Source organism: Lagopus muta, chromosome 1, assembly GCF_023343835.1.
Source record: "Lagopus muta isolate bLagMut1 chromosome 1, bLagMut1 primary, whole genome shotgun sequence".
Taxonomy (NCBI): Eukaryota; Metazoa; Chordata; class Aves; order Galliformes; family Phasianidae; genus Lagopus; species Lagopus muta.
Window position 1 is genome coordinate 55,939,529 of NC_064433.1, and position 17,403 is coordinate 55,956,931.

Sequence of the window (17,403 nt, forward strand, 5' to 3'; positions counted from 1 at the left end):
TATATATAAAACTTTTTAAAGTCTGACCTTCCAACACCTGAAAAACAGAAATTAAACTTCCTCTACTTAGTACTTGTAGCATATATCATGTTTCCATAAATAAGAGAATGCTAAAAACCATAGAACAATAATGAAGGCTTTCTCTTATGTTGCAGCTTTATAATTCCTTAAGACATTACAATAACAGTTGCAAGAAAAAAAATATCTAACTGAATGAATCCCTGCGCTCACATTAAAATAAATTAAAAAGAAATGTTAAAAGACATCAAGAACTGCCTTCCTTCACTTCCAAATCCCTCAAAACTAGTGGAAGGAAAGCATTAACCCTTGGTGTTCCTAAAAAATGAGGCGTAACCTGCAGAGACAATGCTATAAATATGCACCAAAAGCACACCACAGAGTTACAGAGGGGTTGAGAAATTTTTCATGAAAAGCAAGCAGGAATTTATTTTTAAATTATGTTCCTTATACATTCAAAACAATGGGCTGATAACTGCATCTAGCTTAGGCAAACTCTATTCCTTGCCTGCCTACACTTGTCTGTTTGTCTCAGACATCCTACATGGACTTGAAAAGGGAACCACCGAGAAGCACTCACATCTGTACAACCAGGCCCCAGTCTTGTGAGAGTTCCTTTATGTGATGCCCACTAATGGAAAAGGCAAGAGAAATGTTAGCATGAGAAGAGTGGAAAATTTTAAGGAGCACACAGTAGCTTTCCTTTCATTACTGGAACTAACAATTAATTTTGTTCGATGCTGAATGAAAATCCACTTGGTAATACAAAATGTACGTTTCTCGTATGTTTTTAGTAATTTTTTTTTTTTTGCACAATGCCATCTGATTATATTAGGTTGTATACACATGTGCTTGTCAAAATCATAGATGCACTTGTCCTCTTAAATTGAACATGGTTGAATTATGGTCTCCTTCAGAACTTCCTTAGACCAGTGGAGTCTAGAACATGAAGTAGTAAATAAAAGATGTGCTTTTTACTTACATACATAATTTCATATGTCTCAAGCAGTGCAGCATTACTGCAACATTTGAAGTCATAAAACATCAGCCTCTCCCAACCCTAAAGCATGCCGATGTCCAAACCACAAACTATCAAAGATTTGATTATGACAGACTAGCTGAGTACAATTAATGAAACTGCAGATGAAGACATATTTCAACATATCACTTCTGCTTGGGTAGATAAGTGATATGTCTGAATCTTCTACTAAATCTAGACTATTTACTCACTTGAGGCAATACGAAGTAGCAAGGATAATTTTTTCTACAGATTCTTATCTTTTGAAAAAGCTATCCAACACAGTATTTCACTGTCAGATTGCAGCAGGTGAAACAGAGCTAGCATGAGAGCTGGAAGTCTCTGCGTTACAAGACAAGCTATTCACAGGCATCAAGAGCATGATGAACTATACCAGTTCTGTCAAACCAGAAGGATAAAGTTCCAAACTTCCATGTTTATTTAGTATTTTTAAAGTCTGATATGAACCCCACCTTTTATTGCTCCTCCCAGCCCCAGTATTCCATATACATACGCGCACACACACCTCTCCACCCGCCCCCTCCCCCCCCCCCCCAAAAAAACAGGCAGAAAGGTGGAAAAATGGCTCGTATTTGTATTCTTATGTACAGAATACACATAAGGATTGGAAACTGAGAAAGACAACTGTAATAATAAAACTTCAAGCATGTAAAAGAGCATTCAACTTACTTTTTAGCCCCTAACATGAAGGTAGCTAATACTGAAGGCATTGAATATAACCCATGTACGAGATATTTAACATATTTTAATTAAGTCAATAATTGAAATAAATCACTTTGCTCATACTCCACTTGACTACCAGTGACAGTGCAGTGATTTAAAATGATCATTTCTAAATGCTAAATTCAGCTTTGTAGAGATTCTAGATCTTTTGCTAGCCATAAATTGTTACAAGGTCTTCAAGCAAAGAAAGAACATGTATTAAAGAAACACAAATGCCCACAGTGTGTGTGGGCACACTAATCATACATAGATATTTTTCAGGTTTGAACATAGAAACTGGACAGGTGAAACCCACTATCACGTTACTTCATTTGAGAACTGAAGTTGTGGGGGAAACCTAAGGAGTCAGATAAAAAAGCATCCCTGCAGTACTTACAAAAGACAAAAATATTTTCTTCCTAAGTCCAGTCTTACAGTCTTTCTACTTCAGATCTCTTCAGCAAAGGCACCTACTGAAAGGAGAACCAGAGAGGTCCCTCCTGACTCCACATTCACTTCTGGCAACTCATAAAATTCCACGAGGAATTTGGGGGAATCATATTCACAAACCAGACACCTGGAATACACGGCTGTGTAATTCTCAAAGACATAAAGGAAAAGCAGACATCAATTCCAGCTCCAATTCTCAAACTACTCTGGACTGTTATGGAATACTGGCCTTAAACATCAAGAAAGCAAAGAAAGCTAGCTTGAACATTTTCTCAAGGTTGCCTTCCTGGGTATTAGAATTTTGATGATTAAAATATAGAAATCTTAAGCAGTCTTTTGGAAATTTTTTTTTTTAATAGCATATCATATATGCAGCAGGAGAAAGCATCACTACCTGCAATTGATTTTTCTTTTGATGATGAATTCCTAATTTTTGTCTCTCTCTCAGCCAAGTACAGATTGCTTTCTCGCAGCTCTGTACCCTTTGATTTCTCTAATCTATAGCTGTGGCTTATATTTTATTCTATCTGCATCTTCACATCAAGGAGAATCTCTCAAGAAAAGACACCTGGTAGGTTTTGTTGTTGTTTATCATCGTTGCTTTTTATCAGTTCAAAGTTAAGTCACAGAACCAGTAACTCCTAAATAATCAAACTCATCTTGAATGTTCCTCTGAACGGACTTTTTTTCAACTGAACTTGGAGCGAAAACATTAAAACTGTAAAATAAAATCTGAATAATGCATACTCACTCAGAGAAGGTCCATGAAGAACTGCGCAGTTGGGACAATGGTACAGATCAATGTCAACAGCATGATGCTCCTCTACCCCAACACAGCTGCAACGATATTTTTTAATGTTAATGAGAATACATGCAAGACTTCTTTTTTCAGGCTAAAAAATAATTACATCTCAAGTCTTTACCAGAACATGCTTAGTTTGGTAGCTCATTATGAATTTGTAAACTATCTCAACTACTGGGTTGCCACATAAATTTTGAGTAATAATTTGTTCATTGCTGAAAAGAGAATGCCATTTAAAATAACAGAAAGGAAACAGGAATTAAGCTACCTTAAAAATGAGTCCATAAGATATATCAATACCCTCTGCTCCCACAAAAGTCTTTGATCCTGATTACAGAAGAGTGTCCACAGAATCACTCAATCAATTCCCTCTTCATAAAAACATGAAGCCTACATGCTGTCAATTTGTAGAAGATATCATGAGGGTTTTTTCCCATTTTCCTTTTTTTCCTACAAAAAGTACCAACTGACTCCTACCTCCAAGACAGCAAATAACACTTCAGTATGCTCCCTGAAATTTTTACCCTACCAGTACTGGGTAAGAAACTTATACAAGTGATCACACAAATCATACAGTAGCAACAGTTTTGTAATTTTAGAAATACCATTTGTAGTAATATTTTCCTGGTGAAATTTTTGCCTGTTTAAACAGTCAAAGAAGGATTGAAGACATTCCTAGTAGTCACATTAAAACTTCTAAACTACTGTCTGAACAACACTACTTTTAAAGCCAGAAGAGAGACAATCTTTTGGGAGATGAAATGCTAGAGATTAACTGGGGAAGCCAGGCTCTTGCAGAGAGCTCTCAAGAAAAAAAATCCCTACTTACTCGTAGAATCTGAATCCTGACAGAGTTCTTTCTCTAAAAAGTTAATTGAAGCTTAGAAAATTGCTGACTTTATAATAGAGAAACAAGGCTACAACGTTGAATATTTACACCATGTTTACATATTTCTATTTAATGTATTCAAGGAATGTGAGAACTTGAACATTGCTACATTCAGGTAGCCACTTCATATCAAAAGTGTAATGACAGCCAAAATACTGAAGCTCTGAAACAATCCATCTCCAAGTAATCTTTCTAGCTGCACAGTGCCAGAACTGCTGACAGATCCAATAAACGTCAGTAGATAGTACTACCACAACATACAAGTCAAGCATTCAAAGGGTACCAATGAGCCAGTCAAATCTGAGAAGTACCTCTCAAAGAGAAGTACATCACTCTGAATTCTCTATCATCAGCTTCAGCTATTTCTTCCACTTCTCCAGTCACAAAACGCCACACGTAAATTAAGTTATATAGCTTTTTATACATACATTGTTCTAAAATCTAAGTATAAAACTCAGCTGACAAATAAATTTCATTATAATTCTTGCAATATTTCATTTCTCTTTTTAAGACCACAACTATAGAAATTGTTATTGCATGACAATTCAGCTGATGTATAAACAGAAACAAAGGCAAAAGCGCTCTTTAAAAATGTGTATCCCATCTTTTTCTGCCTATATGCTCTATTCTCCTTTTAGAGATCACTATCTCAATCCTAATTTTGTAAGAAAACTGTTTTAAAGATACACTCTGGAAGTCCCAAATCAGAAGGCTGGTTTATAGACATAGTAGAGAAACCCCATATTTTAGCTAAATTTCTGATTTTTGAACAGCTGTAAGTATTCACATTGCACTGTATCTTGCTCAAGTTTGCACAATGTTCAATGGGACACAGTGTTCCATGCAAAGCTTTCATTTACTGCCTTTATTCCTATCTTGGTATCTATCTAACCTGTCTGTCATCTCAGCCATATTAACTGGCTAATGGCAAGAACACTGAAAAGCTCAGCAACAGTTCCTTCGAGCTCTGACAACTGTTAGTCATATTCTGCATAAGATCAATAATTTTATTCTCTTGTAAAACATTGCAGATAACCTGAAAATAAAAGCAGAAAATCTTTTAACTACTGTACACATTCTCTGGCTTGATTAACTCCATAGCCTTTTATGAAGGCACCACAGGCTTTGCATATACAGAGATGGGTGAGACTGGAATGGAATTCAGTAGTTGGTAACCGCTCTATAAAGAAAGCAAACGTTTTCAATCTACAATTTCTGCTCCAAGCTCGGAACCAGAAAGGCAAAACGCTAACTGGGAGACATGGGAAGGGGAAATACCAGTACATGCCTAACTGATGCAAAGGGCACATGAGGTACATGAGGCACATGAGGTTCCAGCACCTGCAAGAACAAGCACTGACAAAAGGAAGCCATGGAGTCTATCAATCACACACAGCACCACTACCAGTCACTTTCCTGAGTCTCTTTCTACAACATACAGAGACAAACGTGACATAAATCATTCCAGCTACAAGCAAACAATCAATTACTGTGATAAGTACAACGTTGGTCCTCCTGCATCAAAGCAAGGTCACTAGGAGATAGTAGAGAGCCTGGAAAGCATTAACATACTCAAACACAGCAATGCTCCCAAAACACCGGTTGTTTTCCTGAATGAAATATCATTATTATCCTTCACCTCTCCACCCATTTGGGCTGAAACGTCTGCAGTACACATTACCTCATTTCTGAATTGCTCATCTCCTGCAGGGAAGCTGCAGACTAATCCTGTAGTATGAAAGCAAGGTCAGCAAGAGGCAGGAGAAGAATTTGGGACGTGCTATGTTTTTTCACACACAACAACATGCCCATTCCTGGCAAGTAAAGAAATCCTTTGCTACTCAAAGTTCAAAAAAACAGATTACAACCTCAGGAGAGAATGAATGGCTTTGCTTTAGTCTGAAGTTTCCATCTGATTCTTCAAATTCTAGCCATGCAAAAGGTGGGCATGTAAAACAACCAGAAGAGTATTACTTAATATATGTGATAGATACTGACACATCCCAGCTTTTACCTGAAGGAAAAAGAAGTCTTCTTGCACAGGAAACAAAACAAGACAAACAAAAAACAAAAAACAACCACACACAAAAAAACCAAAGCCCTTACAAAGGCTGCTACTGCAGCAATGCTATAAATTTAGACGTTGCTAAATAAAGATAGTACGGATAATTTCAGTATGTTAATTAAATAACTTCAAATTTAGACAATGTTTTGTGCAATCCAGAAGTCCAAAATCTTTTATATTGAGTTTATGAAGCAAAGTTTTGGTAGCAGGGGGCTGCAGGGGAAGCCTCCATGAGCAGAGCGTAGCAGCTGCCCCACATTAGATCAGAGTCAACTCCAGCTGCTCCAAAAGGCACCCACTGCGGAGAGCTGAGCCATGGAGACACACTGGGTGCAACTCTAGGAGAGCAGACTGAAGGAAAGGCAAAATAGCTGCAAACCGTAGCTCAGGGAAAGGAGTGAAAAAACAAGAGAGAAACAGCCCTGCAGCCAGCAAAGTCAGCACAGAAGGAGGGCAGGAGGTACTTCAGGTCAGAGCAGAAGTTCTCTGCAGACCAGGAGAGGACCACAGTGGAGCAGGCTGTCTCCTTGCTGCCCATGGCAGCAGCTTGAGCAGGTCTACACAGAACATTTGTCTATGCGCAGCTTCTGGAGAAGTCCAGGGTACAGCAGGTGCAGAGTGACCACAAAGGAGTGGTGGAGACAAATTATGATTGACGGCAAGCTCCTCATTTGTCTGTACTATTCAGGAGGAGGAGATAGAAAAGGATTGAGAAGGGAAGGTGTTTTCACTTTGCTTTTCATTCTCACAGCTCTAGTCTGTTATCAGCAGGCGATAAATTAATCTCTCTTATGCTGAGTGTTTTGCTTGTCATGGTAATTGGCAAATGAGCACCGTGTCCTTAACTCAGGAGTTGTTTTCACTGCATTTTCTCTGTCTTCTGTTTCGAAGGGAGAGTGAGGAAGAATGATGGACTACCTATGGGTGTGAAATACTTGAGACTGTTGAACTGCTTCTGCTGGTCTTACTGAAAAAATCCAGGTTCAAGGGGAAAAAAAATAAAGGTTTTAATCAAGAGTGCTTTGTTTTTATTTTTCCATATCCTTAAGAAGGCGACGTTACTTGAAAAGTTGTTTCACTTTATTAAAGCAAATAGTCTATACACGCTATTGTTACATAAAATTCCAGGTATATAAATGGGAATTAATATAAACACTGCACTACAAAGATAACAGTTGTCAAGATACAAGAAGTTTAGATGACCAACTGCACAATTTAATCATCACAAAGTGATTAAGGGATTAATAGTCCAGATTATCCACTGATTGCAAGATATTCCTCCTAGACAACTCCTGATATTTCCTATTTGCAATGCATACTGAAAATAAGAATCTTAAATTGAGAAATGCAAGCAACTCATAATGATCTAGTCAAAGGACTGCAGAAATCAGATGGATCATCCTCAACATGGAAAAAATGAATGCATTAAGCCAGTTCCTACATAAGACACCATTTTCCTTGACTCAGTCTCCTTTTCCTTTCCTCCATTATTTCATACAACTTTCACACTGAAAGATACCTCAAAGGATCATCAAATTAGACAAAAACTCTCCCAGTGTAACTTTGTACCCATTGTTTTCTCCATGTCACTACTGGAGAAATGAGCTTCTGACATCTTTGTAGCTGCCCTTTAGATGCTGGATGAGATCTCTCCAAGCCTTCTCTTTTCCACAGCAGAAAGATCCAACCCCTTCTATTTTTTCCTTGTAAGGTAGTTTCTCCAGCCCCCTTTGAGATCATCTTTGTGGCTTGCCTTTGGACCTTGTCCAATCTATCTACATCTTGAATTGAATCGTGGGGGCCAGAACAGGACACAGTACTTCACGAGCAGCCTGGTTCATATAGGCGCTAAGCCAAAATCTTCATGAGGCCGCTGCTACAGTACTGTGTCCAGACCCAAGGATGCCAGCACTAGAAAGTCATGGAGCTGTTAGAGGAAGTCCAGAGGAGGACCACAAGGATATCAGAGGGCTGGAGCTCCTCCCCTGTGAAGAAAGGCATAGGGAGCTGAACTCGTTCAGCCTGGAGAAGAGAAAGCTTTGGGGCAAATCTCATTGTGGCCTTCCAGTAGTTAATGGGAGCTCAAAAACCAAAGGGAAACCATTTTTCTTTTTTTCCTACATGCTCTGATAGTGATCGCACAAGAGGGAATGGTTCTGAACTAGAAGGGGGGAGATTCAGATTATACATCAGGAGAAAATTTTTCACTCAGAGCGGTGAGGCACTGGCAGAGCTGCCCAGAGAAGCTGTGGTGTCCCATCCCTGGATGAGCTCAAGGCCAGGTTGGATGGGGCCCTGAGCAGCCTGAGCTGCTGGGTGGCAGCCCTGCACATGGCAGGGAACTGGAATGGGATGAGCCATTCTATCATCAAACAGCCACTGTTAATCCTACTAGAAGAGCACACTCACCTGAGTACCTGTAGTTGTAAAGATTCACCATTGCTCAAGTGGAGCAGAACTGTGGATCTGAGGGGGCATTACTTCCCTTCACTCCTTTCTCAATCTCAGGAAGCAGAGAAACAGCTTCACTTGTGCTTCCTTGCAAGGAGGGTTTTCTCCTTTGGCAAACAGATACATTCTTCTCTCATGTTGCTTTGGATTGACATGCCTTAGCATTTCATTAGCATATTCATTTCCACAGTAAACCGCCAATAATTCTCAAGCCAAATAATGTATTTAAACAAAAGGGACTCTTGAAAGTCTTTCCTTCAATCAGTTTTGAAATATGCTTGCAATTAGCTCTATGCCCCTGAAAGAATTTTAGCTACTGCCTCCTCTCACATCTTGTTCAGTTCAATTCTCTGATCTTCTTGGAGTGCTCTCATTTTCTTGTTAATTTCAACCAGTAACTGTGGCATGTAAAATACTGCTCAGATTGCTCTTCCTATTCGGACAACCACTATTTGGTTAATTCTCACCTCATTACTTTTTACAGATACCCATGCCCAGGTCATCCTGCTTAAGAACTCTGCCTGTATTCAATTGCAGAAGCAACTTTTTCACCTCTTTCAGTACCAAACACAACACAGTCTACTGGACTTACCTTTCTAGATGCAATTTTACTACATGAGCAGTTTCCTATGTTAACCTCCACTTCCCTCAACACCAGCATGACACTTTGTACTTGCAAAGTGAGAAGAGGAAACATGGTATGCCATTGTAGGAATATCTACTTTTCCTCAACAGCTTACACACAGGTTTACAGCTCAGAAGCTTTTTTTCCTTCAAGTCTCTTACCTTCTTCTTAGGACATACAAGGTCCAGGCCAAAAGATCTCTAGATTTTCAACAGCCTGATCCAAACAGTCTGACTTTTTTTTATTGACACTGCAGACAAAAATGCAGGCTCAGGATTCTTGATAGTATGTTTAATTAGACAACACCATATATCTTCCCCAAAATACTTCACACCTCGGGGTTCAGTTCCACTCAGCATAGCTGCTGCTGCTACAGAAATGTCCCACCCTCCTTGCTGCACCTACCTGACCTCTGCCTCTTGTGTCTCCCACCAGATCTAATACATGAGCACCATGTGGTAAATCAGCTCAGCAAGTCAAACCACAGAAAAAAAAAAAAAAAAAAAAAAGGAAAGGAAAACAAGCAGGCACAACTCACTTTTTAGACAGAATCTTACTGTTAGAGTTTCTGAAGTTATAAACACGAATAGCTCAAATGTAAAAAGTTACGTAATACCTAATTATTTACCAAATATATTGGTGGTATTTTCAATGTATTATTTGGAAATATTCTGGTTTATTTCATTTCTACGCTATTTTACCTTTCTAAAAATGTCTGCTCAGTTACAGGAAAAAAAAAGTCAATTTAACCATCTAATGCTGCACATACACATTAACCATCTAATACATGCTCATAAGAAGATGACTGATTTATGCTTTTAAGTATCAGACATTATTAAATTTCAGATAATCACAGATGGGAGATGTTTCTATTAAAAAACTGAGCAAATATCTGTGCAAAAAGTAGGCAAGTACTACAGTAAACTTTTCAGTTTACCTGTCAAAAATGTCAGTCTGCCATTGCTCCAGTATTGTATCTGTTTAAGCTTAACAACGAAAGCCAAAATACTATTGCCTTTATTGCCAAAATTAAACAGAAGTCGCAAGTTATGCAAGCAGCATTTGAAAGCTCAGCTTCATAGAATGGGTTCTGAAAAGAAGAAACTTAGTAAGAAAGGAAAGAGCAATGGGACAAAGCTATTAAGTTAGATAATGATAAAGGCTCAGTTAGAATTACACACGACCTTCTCCCTGTGCTTAGGGATATAGGGATGTATTCACTATAATCACTGCGGTACCTAAAATCTCAGGAAAACAACACTGAAATATATTTTTTGCACAATGATTCTTTCATTCTTTAATTCCAGTCCACTTGGAGCAGGAGCTGCTAAGTTTTTGAGAATGTATATACGCTCTTATCCAAATACATAAATTATCAGTACCATGCATCTGCTAGAATTTAAATACATTGCTAGAATGAAGAGAGAAAGGACCATTATTTTTACAAATTATTTTGACAACTGGTACAATCAGCATAATTATATGATGAAAGTGTTATGCAAAAAGCTGATTTTTCACGCAGTGAAAAACCTATTATTATTATTTTATATTATAACTACTACAAATTACACAAATTGGAAGGGGCATAACTTTTCGAACTGCAGTTCAAGTCCACGCTCAGGTTATCCAAAGAGCTTTACTTTCAATAATGCCCTCGGAAGGCAAATAACCTTTTCACTAGCATGTAAGAGTGTCAGGAAGAGACACAGTCCAGTTTAATTCATAATGGCATTAACCATCGTGGATTACATGCAGCAGTTTAATGAGAGAAGTAATTATGCTAGTAATGGTTTCATGACAAGGCAGAGTTAACCTCACTGAAGTACTTCTGTTCAGCATCATCCATTAAGCGCACACAAAACTTCTCTCTCCTTCCTACGTAAACTGACATTTCTGCTTATTCTTCCCAACTACACTGATTGCATTTAGTTGCTTTAAAAGAACATTTACAATTACTTCTCGTCCCTGCCCTTCTGAAATCACTGTGTTACAGAAATGAAGGTCTGAAGGAACCTAGACCATGCACTGTACATTGCTATCAAAATAAGCTGCCTCAAGATCAGAAAAATCACATTTAAGTACAGCAGACGTGAAAACTAAACAGCGTGTCAATGAGAGCAAAGAGAAAAAGGCTTTTAAAAGCTGAAATTGTATTTGAAGAACTTGTTCCGGTGTGAAAATGATTAGTTAAGATAAAACAGGATGACACCAGCAAGCAAATCATGGCCTATGATTTATAGAAAAGAAGGAAAAAAAGAAAACTATATCAATCTGACCTGAAGGAAATTTCTTTAGCCCTTTAAAACTAATAATCAGCACAAAAATATGAAGCAAAGTGCTCCTCTCAGGAATTCAGTCTCTCTGCTGCAGCTCACATTCTCATTGCCCTCCACTATTTTCCCAGTCTGACACACTAAGGAAGGGGAAAAAATCAGTTGCCCAATCTTTAGATACTGTCTTAACAGACTGTCTTAACTACTAGATACATATTGAAGTAAATGAAAGCCATTCTATTTTCTCCACAAGTGACGTGGAAAAAAAGGCTTAACACTGAATTTAGAGTAGTTCTAAGAATAGGGGGGTCCAAATCATTTGAGCACAGCCATTACAAATGTCAGTGGTGGTCACAGTGCACAGTCTGTAGCAGTTTTGTGCTCCTGCTCAGTGGCAGTGCCCTTTTGTACAAGAAGCAGACATACCAGTTATTTGGTTCTGGGAGAGAGGCCACTAGAAGAGGAAGAAAAGAGAGAAATTAATTGAATCATAGGCAGTCTTTGAAGAGAAACTGAGGTTCAGCCCAAAATGACAAGTTCGGAAGAAGTGACATGGTATAGCTTGCATTGATTTAACAGCTGGCAGCCAGTAGAAGAGGCGAGTTATTTACTTAGTTCCAACACTCTCCCTTCTCTGCAATGGCCCCAGTACTTGCACGATGACAAAGCCACTTGTTTTCACCTGCCTACCTGACAGCAGAAACTAACCTAACCCGTTCAGTCCCTGTTTACGGAGCTAGTTTGCAGCGCAGTCAGACAACTATCAGAGCCAATCTATGAAAGGCAGTGGGACTGCGTAATCTTAAGAAGCAGAACTGCCTCGGTTGACGATGAAGGTCGCCAGACCCAGCCAGGCCTGCTGCATAGCTCTGCCCTCATTAGTCACTAACACTCAGAACTAGTATGAGTTAGTAGATTGCCAACAGCTTACACAACCAGATGGCAGGGAGAGATGCTCTTCTGAAATCGATCTGAAAAGCTGCCTAGAATTTAGCCATATTTTCTGCACAACAGAGAAGCAAGATGTTATCGCATGCAGAGATGCACATACTAGCGCTGGGTGCAAAGTGAATGCCAGGTAAAGCAAACTTCTTTAGACAGCACAGCATCTAAGGTGATCTCAGTTTGACTACCTTCAGGCATCCTGAGCCCTTCTTTGAAGAGATACTTAGCTTTTCAGTTCCTCGACATCTCCAGCTATCAGTAGCTTCAGCTGCAAGAACAGCTGCTGCAAATGCTGGTTTTGTTTGACTTTTTTTTTGGTAGTTGTTTCTTCAGGTGTGGATCTTGGGGGTGTTTGTTTCAAGAGACTGAATAAAATAAACACTAACAGCTCTTGCACGCTTACTTGTAACAGTCTTTGAACTCCAGAGCTACCTACACCCAAGCATCACGAAAATCATGTAATATTGCATGCTTACATAACAAATCTCTAACAAGGGGCATCAGGCCAATCAACAGTTAGGTGATCTGCACCACATATTAAAAGTGTTTTTTGATTCATTTGGGACACTGTTGCAGTACCTTCAGCTGTTCCACTTCCTTCCTAACATCTAGGAGAGCTGCCTGCTCCACAGCAATGAAGGGCCTGGGCTGCACATCCTACAGAACACTGCCTGGTTATTATTCAGCTTCCCTAATGAAGATGAGCTATTTAGAAAGACCAGGTTGCCTAATAAAGATGAGCTATTTAGAAAGGTCGTGATGCATGACAAGTAGTACCAGTACTTTGTTATTTCATGCAATGTGCATTCTGTAAATCTTTCAACATCTTGAGCAATGCTGTCAGTAGATACCATCAGATGTCTGAAGCTCAATCATAATAAAAGTTCTGGAGGCAAATAGGTAACAAACCCACAAAGGTTCCCCTCAGCCACTGACAGAAATGCCAAAAATGTCACTTTTTGACAGAAGTACAAAAAAGAAAAAAAAAAAAAAAAAAAAAAAAGCAATAACTGGGCCCCTGCATTGGGCAATTTCAGGCATGCTTTGAGAATGCAGTTTTCAGTTTGCAGTGAGGCAATACCTGCTCCTATCTCTCCCAGTCTAGCACCATTAAACAGTATCAGCACAATCTTTAATACTCCACTGCTGCAAATCCCTTCTTCCTGGGTTACTTACTGTGGCTATTTTTACAGAAGGCAGCAACAGCAAATTTGCCTTCAGCCTGCTTTACACACCTCTTAATTGGGCCTTAAACCGAATATACCATATCACCTAACTGCTTTTAAAGTTTCTGAACCAGATGGTGACCGGTTTTAAAGGCCTCCTAACACTCACCAGAACACTTGGTCTTTGCAGTTGTGCCTAAAATGAATTTATTTCCTTCAAAATTTACATCATGAAATATCTCTCTTCCTTTAAGGAAAAAGGCTTAAAGCTATTTTTAACCTCCTCTGCTTCTCAGCTGTGCAATTCCTCTTCCCCCCCCCCCCCCCCCCCCAAACTACAATCCTCTTCAGATACTGCCAAGAACTCTTGTCCCTTGATCAAGCTTTTTTGTTAACAGAATTTCTTCAGCTTCCAGCTACAAAAGAGTATATGATGTCCTCTATAGCACTGAAATACCTGACTTTTACATGGCAAATAGAGTTGCAGTCAATAGCAAGCAGAGACAGATGCTTCATTTTTGAAGAAATCCGAGAGCAAACTGGCTCATCATCTCTAGCTCGCCATCCTCATTTCAAACGCAGATGGAGTAGCTGATTACATTAACTTCTATTTAAGCTATGATACAAGCAAACTGTTTCAGATACACAAATAATGAGTTTAAATATCAGATGTTACTTTGGCTGGCGGGCAGAGCTGTAAGTAGAATAAGCTCCTTCAATCAATTGGATAATGCCCATCATTTAGGGATCTTTATTGGATTTTCAGCTGCTTATAGAGGTCCAGAGGGGCCTACTGGCAAAACTGCATCTGTGTAGTCCATAACGTATCAAGAAGTTGTTTCTACACATTATTCTATCTACAGTAATCTAACTGCTCAATCCTTCTCAGATGGATCTAATGAAGCATAGTTATTTTCAGGCCACGTGGAAACTTCAAATAGCACAGAAGAAAGCTGAACAGAGATTGGGAGTTGAGTTACATCAACACTAAGGTTTAATTTTATCTGCATCGATTATTTTTATTCTGGTTATGATTTGACACACTGATTTTAATCTAAAACTCTAAACAGTTCAGATCCAGGTTAGTGAAACCAGCTTCATTCTATCATAAACCATCTACAGTTATCTACATTACTTGCAAAAGGACAAATCACATCCTTCACTCTAGATTTTGCACACAAACCCTTTTAGAGATAATCTTTACATCACAGTCTATGCAACCCACTTCTATACCTTCAGAAGGGGAAAAAAAAACCATATATAGGTATTAGTCTGGCACACATACATATAACTCTTATAATGCCTCCTTTCTCTTCATAGCAAGAGAAACACATAAATTTGGAATAGAAATGCACACAGGAAGAAATAAAGCAGGAAGCAGAGATCTAATACAAGAGGTCCCCAAAAGTGAGCACAGACATTTACTATTCCTATAAAAATCACAAATGACATTAAGATTCACTTATTTCTAGGGGGAGGGGAGGAACAAACAAGAAGTTAATTCTTCAGAAGATTCCCAGCTCAAATTTTGCTTAATTTGATTGTGAGTGAAGACAGGAAGTCTGCCAAAAAAAGCAACACATCCAAGCATTTTATCTTGGGCGTCAATACAACAAGCAGTGATTATATGAAAATGTTTTGATATAAATTAAGTAAATGAAGTATTTGCAATTCAAGAATGAAAACACACATTATTACAGGTCTTCAGCTTTGTCTGCATCATCATACACAGGAGACCAACGGGCTGGAATGCAGCTCTGCGGAATCACAGAATCATAGAATCACCAAGGTTGGAAAAGAAACCTAAAAGATCATCCAGTCCAACCGTTCACCTATTCCCAATAGCTCCCACTAAACCATGTCCCTCAACACAACATCCAGCCTTTCCTTGAACACCCCCAGGGTCGGTGATTCCACCACCTCCCTGGGCAGTCCATTCCAGTGCCTGACCACCCTTTCTGAAAAGCAATACTTCCTCATGTCCAGCCTGAATCTCCCCTGCCGCAGCTTGAAACCATTCCCTCTGGTCCTATCACTAATGGCACGAGAGAAGAGGCCGATCCCCAGCTCACTACAGCCTCCCTTCAGGAAGTTATAGGAAGGAGCTCACAGCTCTGGCCATCAGCGAGCTGACCATGACCCAGTAAAGCAACCATAGCAGAGGGCTGAAAGCATCTTGGGCTGCATCACCTCAGCTGCCTGCAGGTAGAGGGAGGCAATCTTCCCCTTTGCTCGGCACCAGCGTGGCCACACCTGCAGGGCTGGATCCAGTTCTGGGATTCTCAGTACAAGAGCAACAAGGAGTCATTGAAACAAGTCCAGCCAAGTGCCACAGAGAGAGCAAAGAACTAACCCTTCAGATGAGGAGCACTGAGAGCTATGAATCTTCAGCCCTGACAAAGGAGAAGGTGCAGGGAACCACCTGGAGGGAAGAGGAAGACTTTTCACAGCAGCGATGGGACAAGAGGCAACAGTCACAAACTGAAACACACGTGGTCCCATTTGAACACAATTATTTTTTCTTTTCATTTTTTAGTTTTTCTTTGTTACTGTGAGGTCAGCCAAACACTGGAAGACACTGCCACAGCAAGGGTGCTGTGAAGTCTGTGGTTGTGGAGATGCTCAGAATCCAGCTGGATGCTTTTCTGAGCAGGCTGTTCTAACTGTTCTTGTTTGGGTAGTGGGGTGAATAGATGATTTCTAACCTCAATAGTTCAGCGATCCTGTGCAAGTTTTCTGGGTCTATCACTACTCTTATATATCTGGTTTAAATCAAAAAATAATCCAACTGCTAGATTTGCTCCACAATGTTAATAGTGGATTAGTTTAAAAAAGTGTGCAATAGGATTTAGCTTGGGATAAAAAGCTGTAAGAAAGGAATACTTCCAAATTCATAATAGAGAAAAACTAGGGGAAATTGTAAGAACGGGGAAGAAAGGTATATCTGCATGAAGGCATCAGAGCAATATCAAAGTTAGGGCACAGACCCCCTAATGACTACCTACATTCATGACAGAGGTATCTAAACTCCTCTCACACTTCACTGCTTGACCTGAGAATTCCCAGAGCTCTGTCTATTCCCACTCACCTGTTACTGCACGCCAAGCACACTCACAAGGCAGCCAAGCAAAGCACAGTTGTCACACTTTCCCACAGCAGGGCACTGAGATTACAGAGCACAGTTCAGGGATTAGAAGGGGACAAATTACTTTGTTTCTCCAAGAGAGGTGGACAGCAGAGTTCACTCTGGTTGTTGCAGCTGAAACCCACATATCTCCAGGGAATGCTCATCTCAGGGGTTACTTCGATTACCTTATCTCCCTACTGAGGCTCTTACTCTGCAGAAAAGGATCCAAGAATTACAGCTAGAAAAGAATGTAACACAACCCAAACAACCTCCTGGTTAGGGCACTCAGACATAGCCAAGATTATCTTCAGTCCTGCTCCTGCCCTTCTCGAACACAAACAAGTGAGCACGTGTTACTGCACAACCTCTTCTGTGCCCTAAAACATACTAATGCTTTTTCTTAAGTCTACTGATCAATTTAATACTGTTTCCTATAGGAAAAGGAAAGTGCAACCCAGTTATGAATGCATTTGTTGGGGGAAGAAAAAAAAAAACAATTTCAGTAACTGGTGAGAAGGACTTTAAATGTGCCTAACACCTGACTCTTCAAGCTATTTGAAGAGTGACAACTCCCTAACTTTACAATATAATTTGTTGTACATCTGCTTAAATACATCCAGAGTAAGCTTTCTCAAAAAGGAAGTTTTCTTGCAGCAATTCAAACCTTAGAGTTGCGTAAGATAACCTCAAACTGAATATTCATCTTCAGAAAACACAAGAATTAAGACTGTACATGATGAAGCCAGTTCATGTCAGATTCCACCCAGAATAGGAAAGAATACAAAAATATATATTCTGTATATATTGTACACAATATATTGTAAAGATATAGAAACCTGTGTTTAAAATTA

General features: G+C 39.4%; 1 protein-coding gene across 2 annotated transcripts in view; it reads right to left on the reverse strand.

Moving 5' to 3' along the window:
• The window catches only part of KDM7A (lysine demethylase 7A), a 64,820-nt gene that overhangs the window by 38,251 nt on the left and 9,166 nt on the right, over positions 1-17,403 (reverse strand). For both annotated transcript variants that reach the window (XM_048954339.1, XM_048954328.1), the window contains exon 2: positions 2,961-3,046. In XM_048954339.1, coding sequence (XP_048810296.1) covers positions 2,961-3,046 — 86 coding nt within the window. The remainder of the gene's footprint in view (positions 1-2,960; positions 3,047-17,403) is intronic.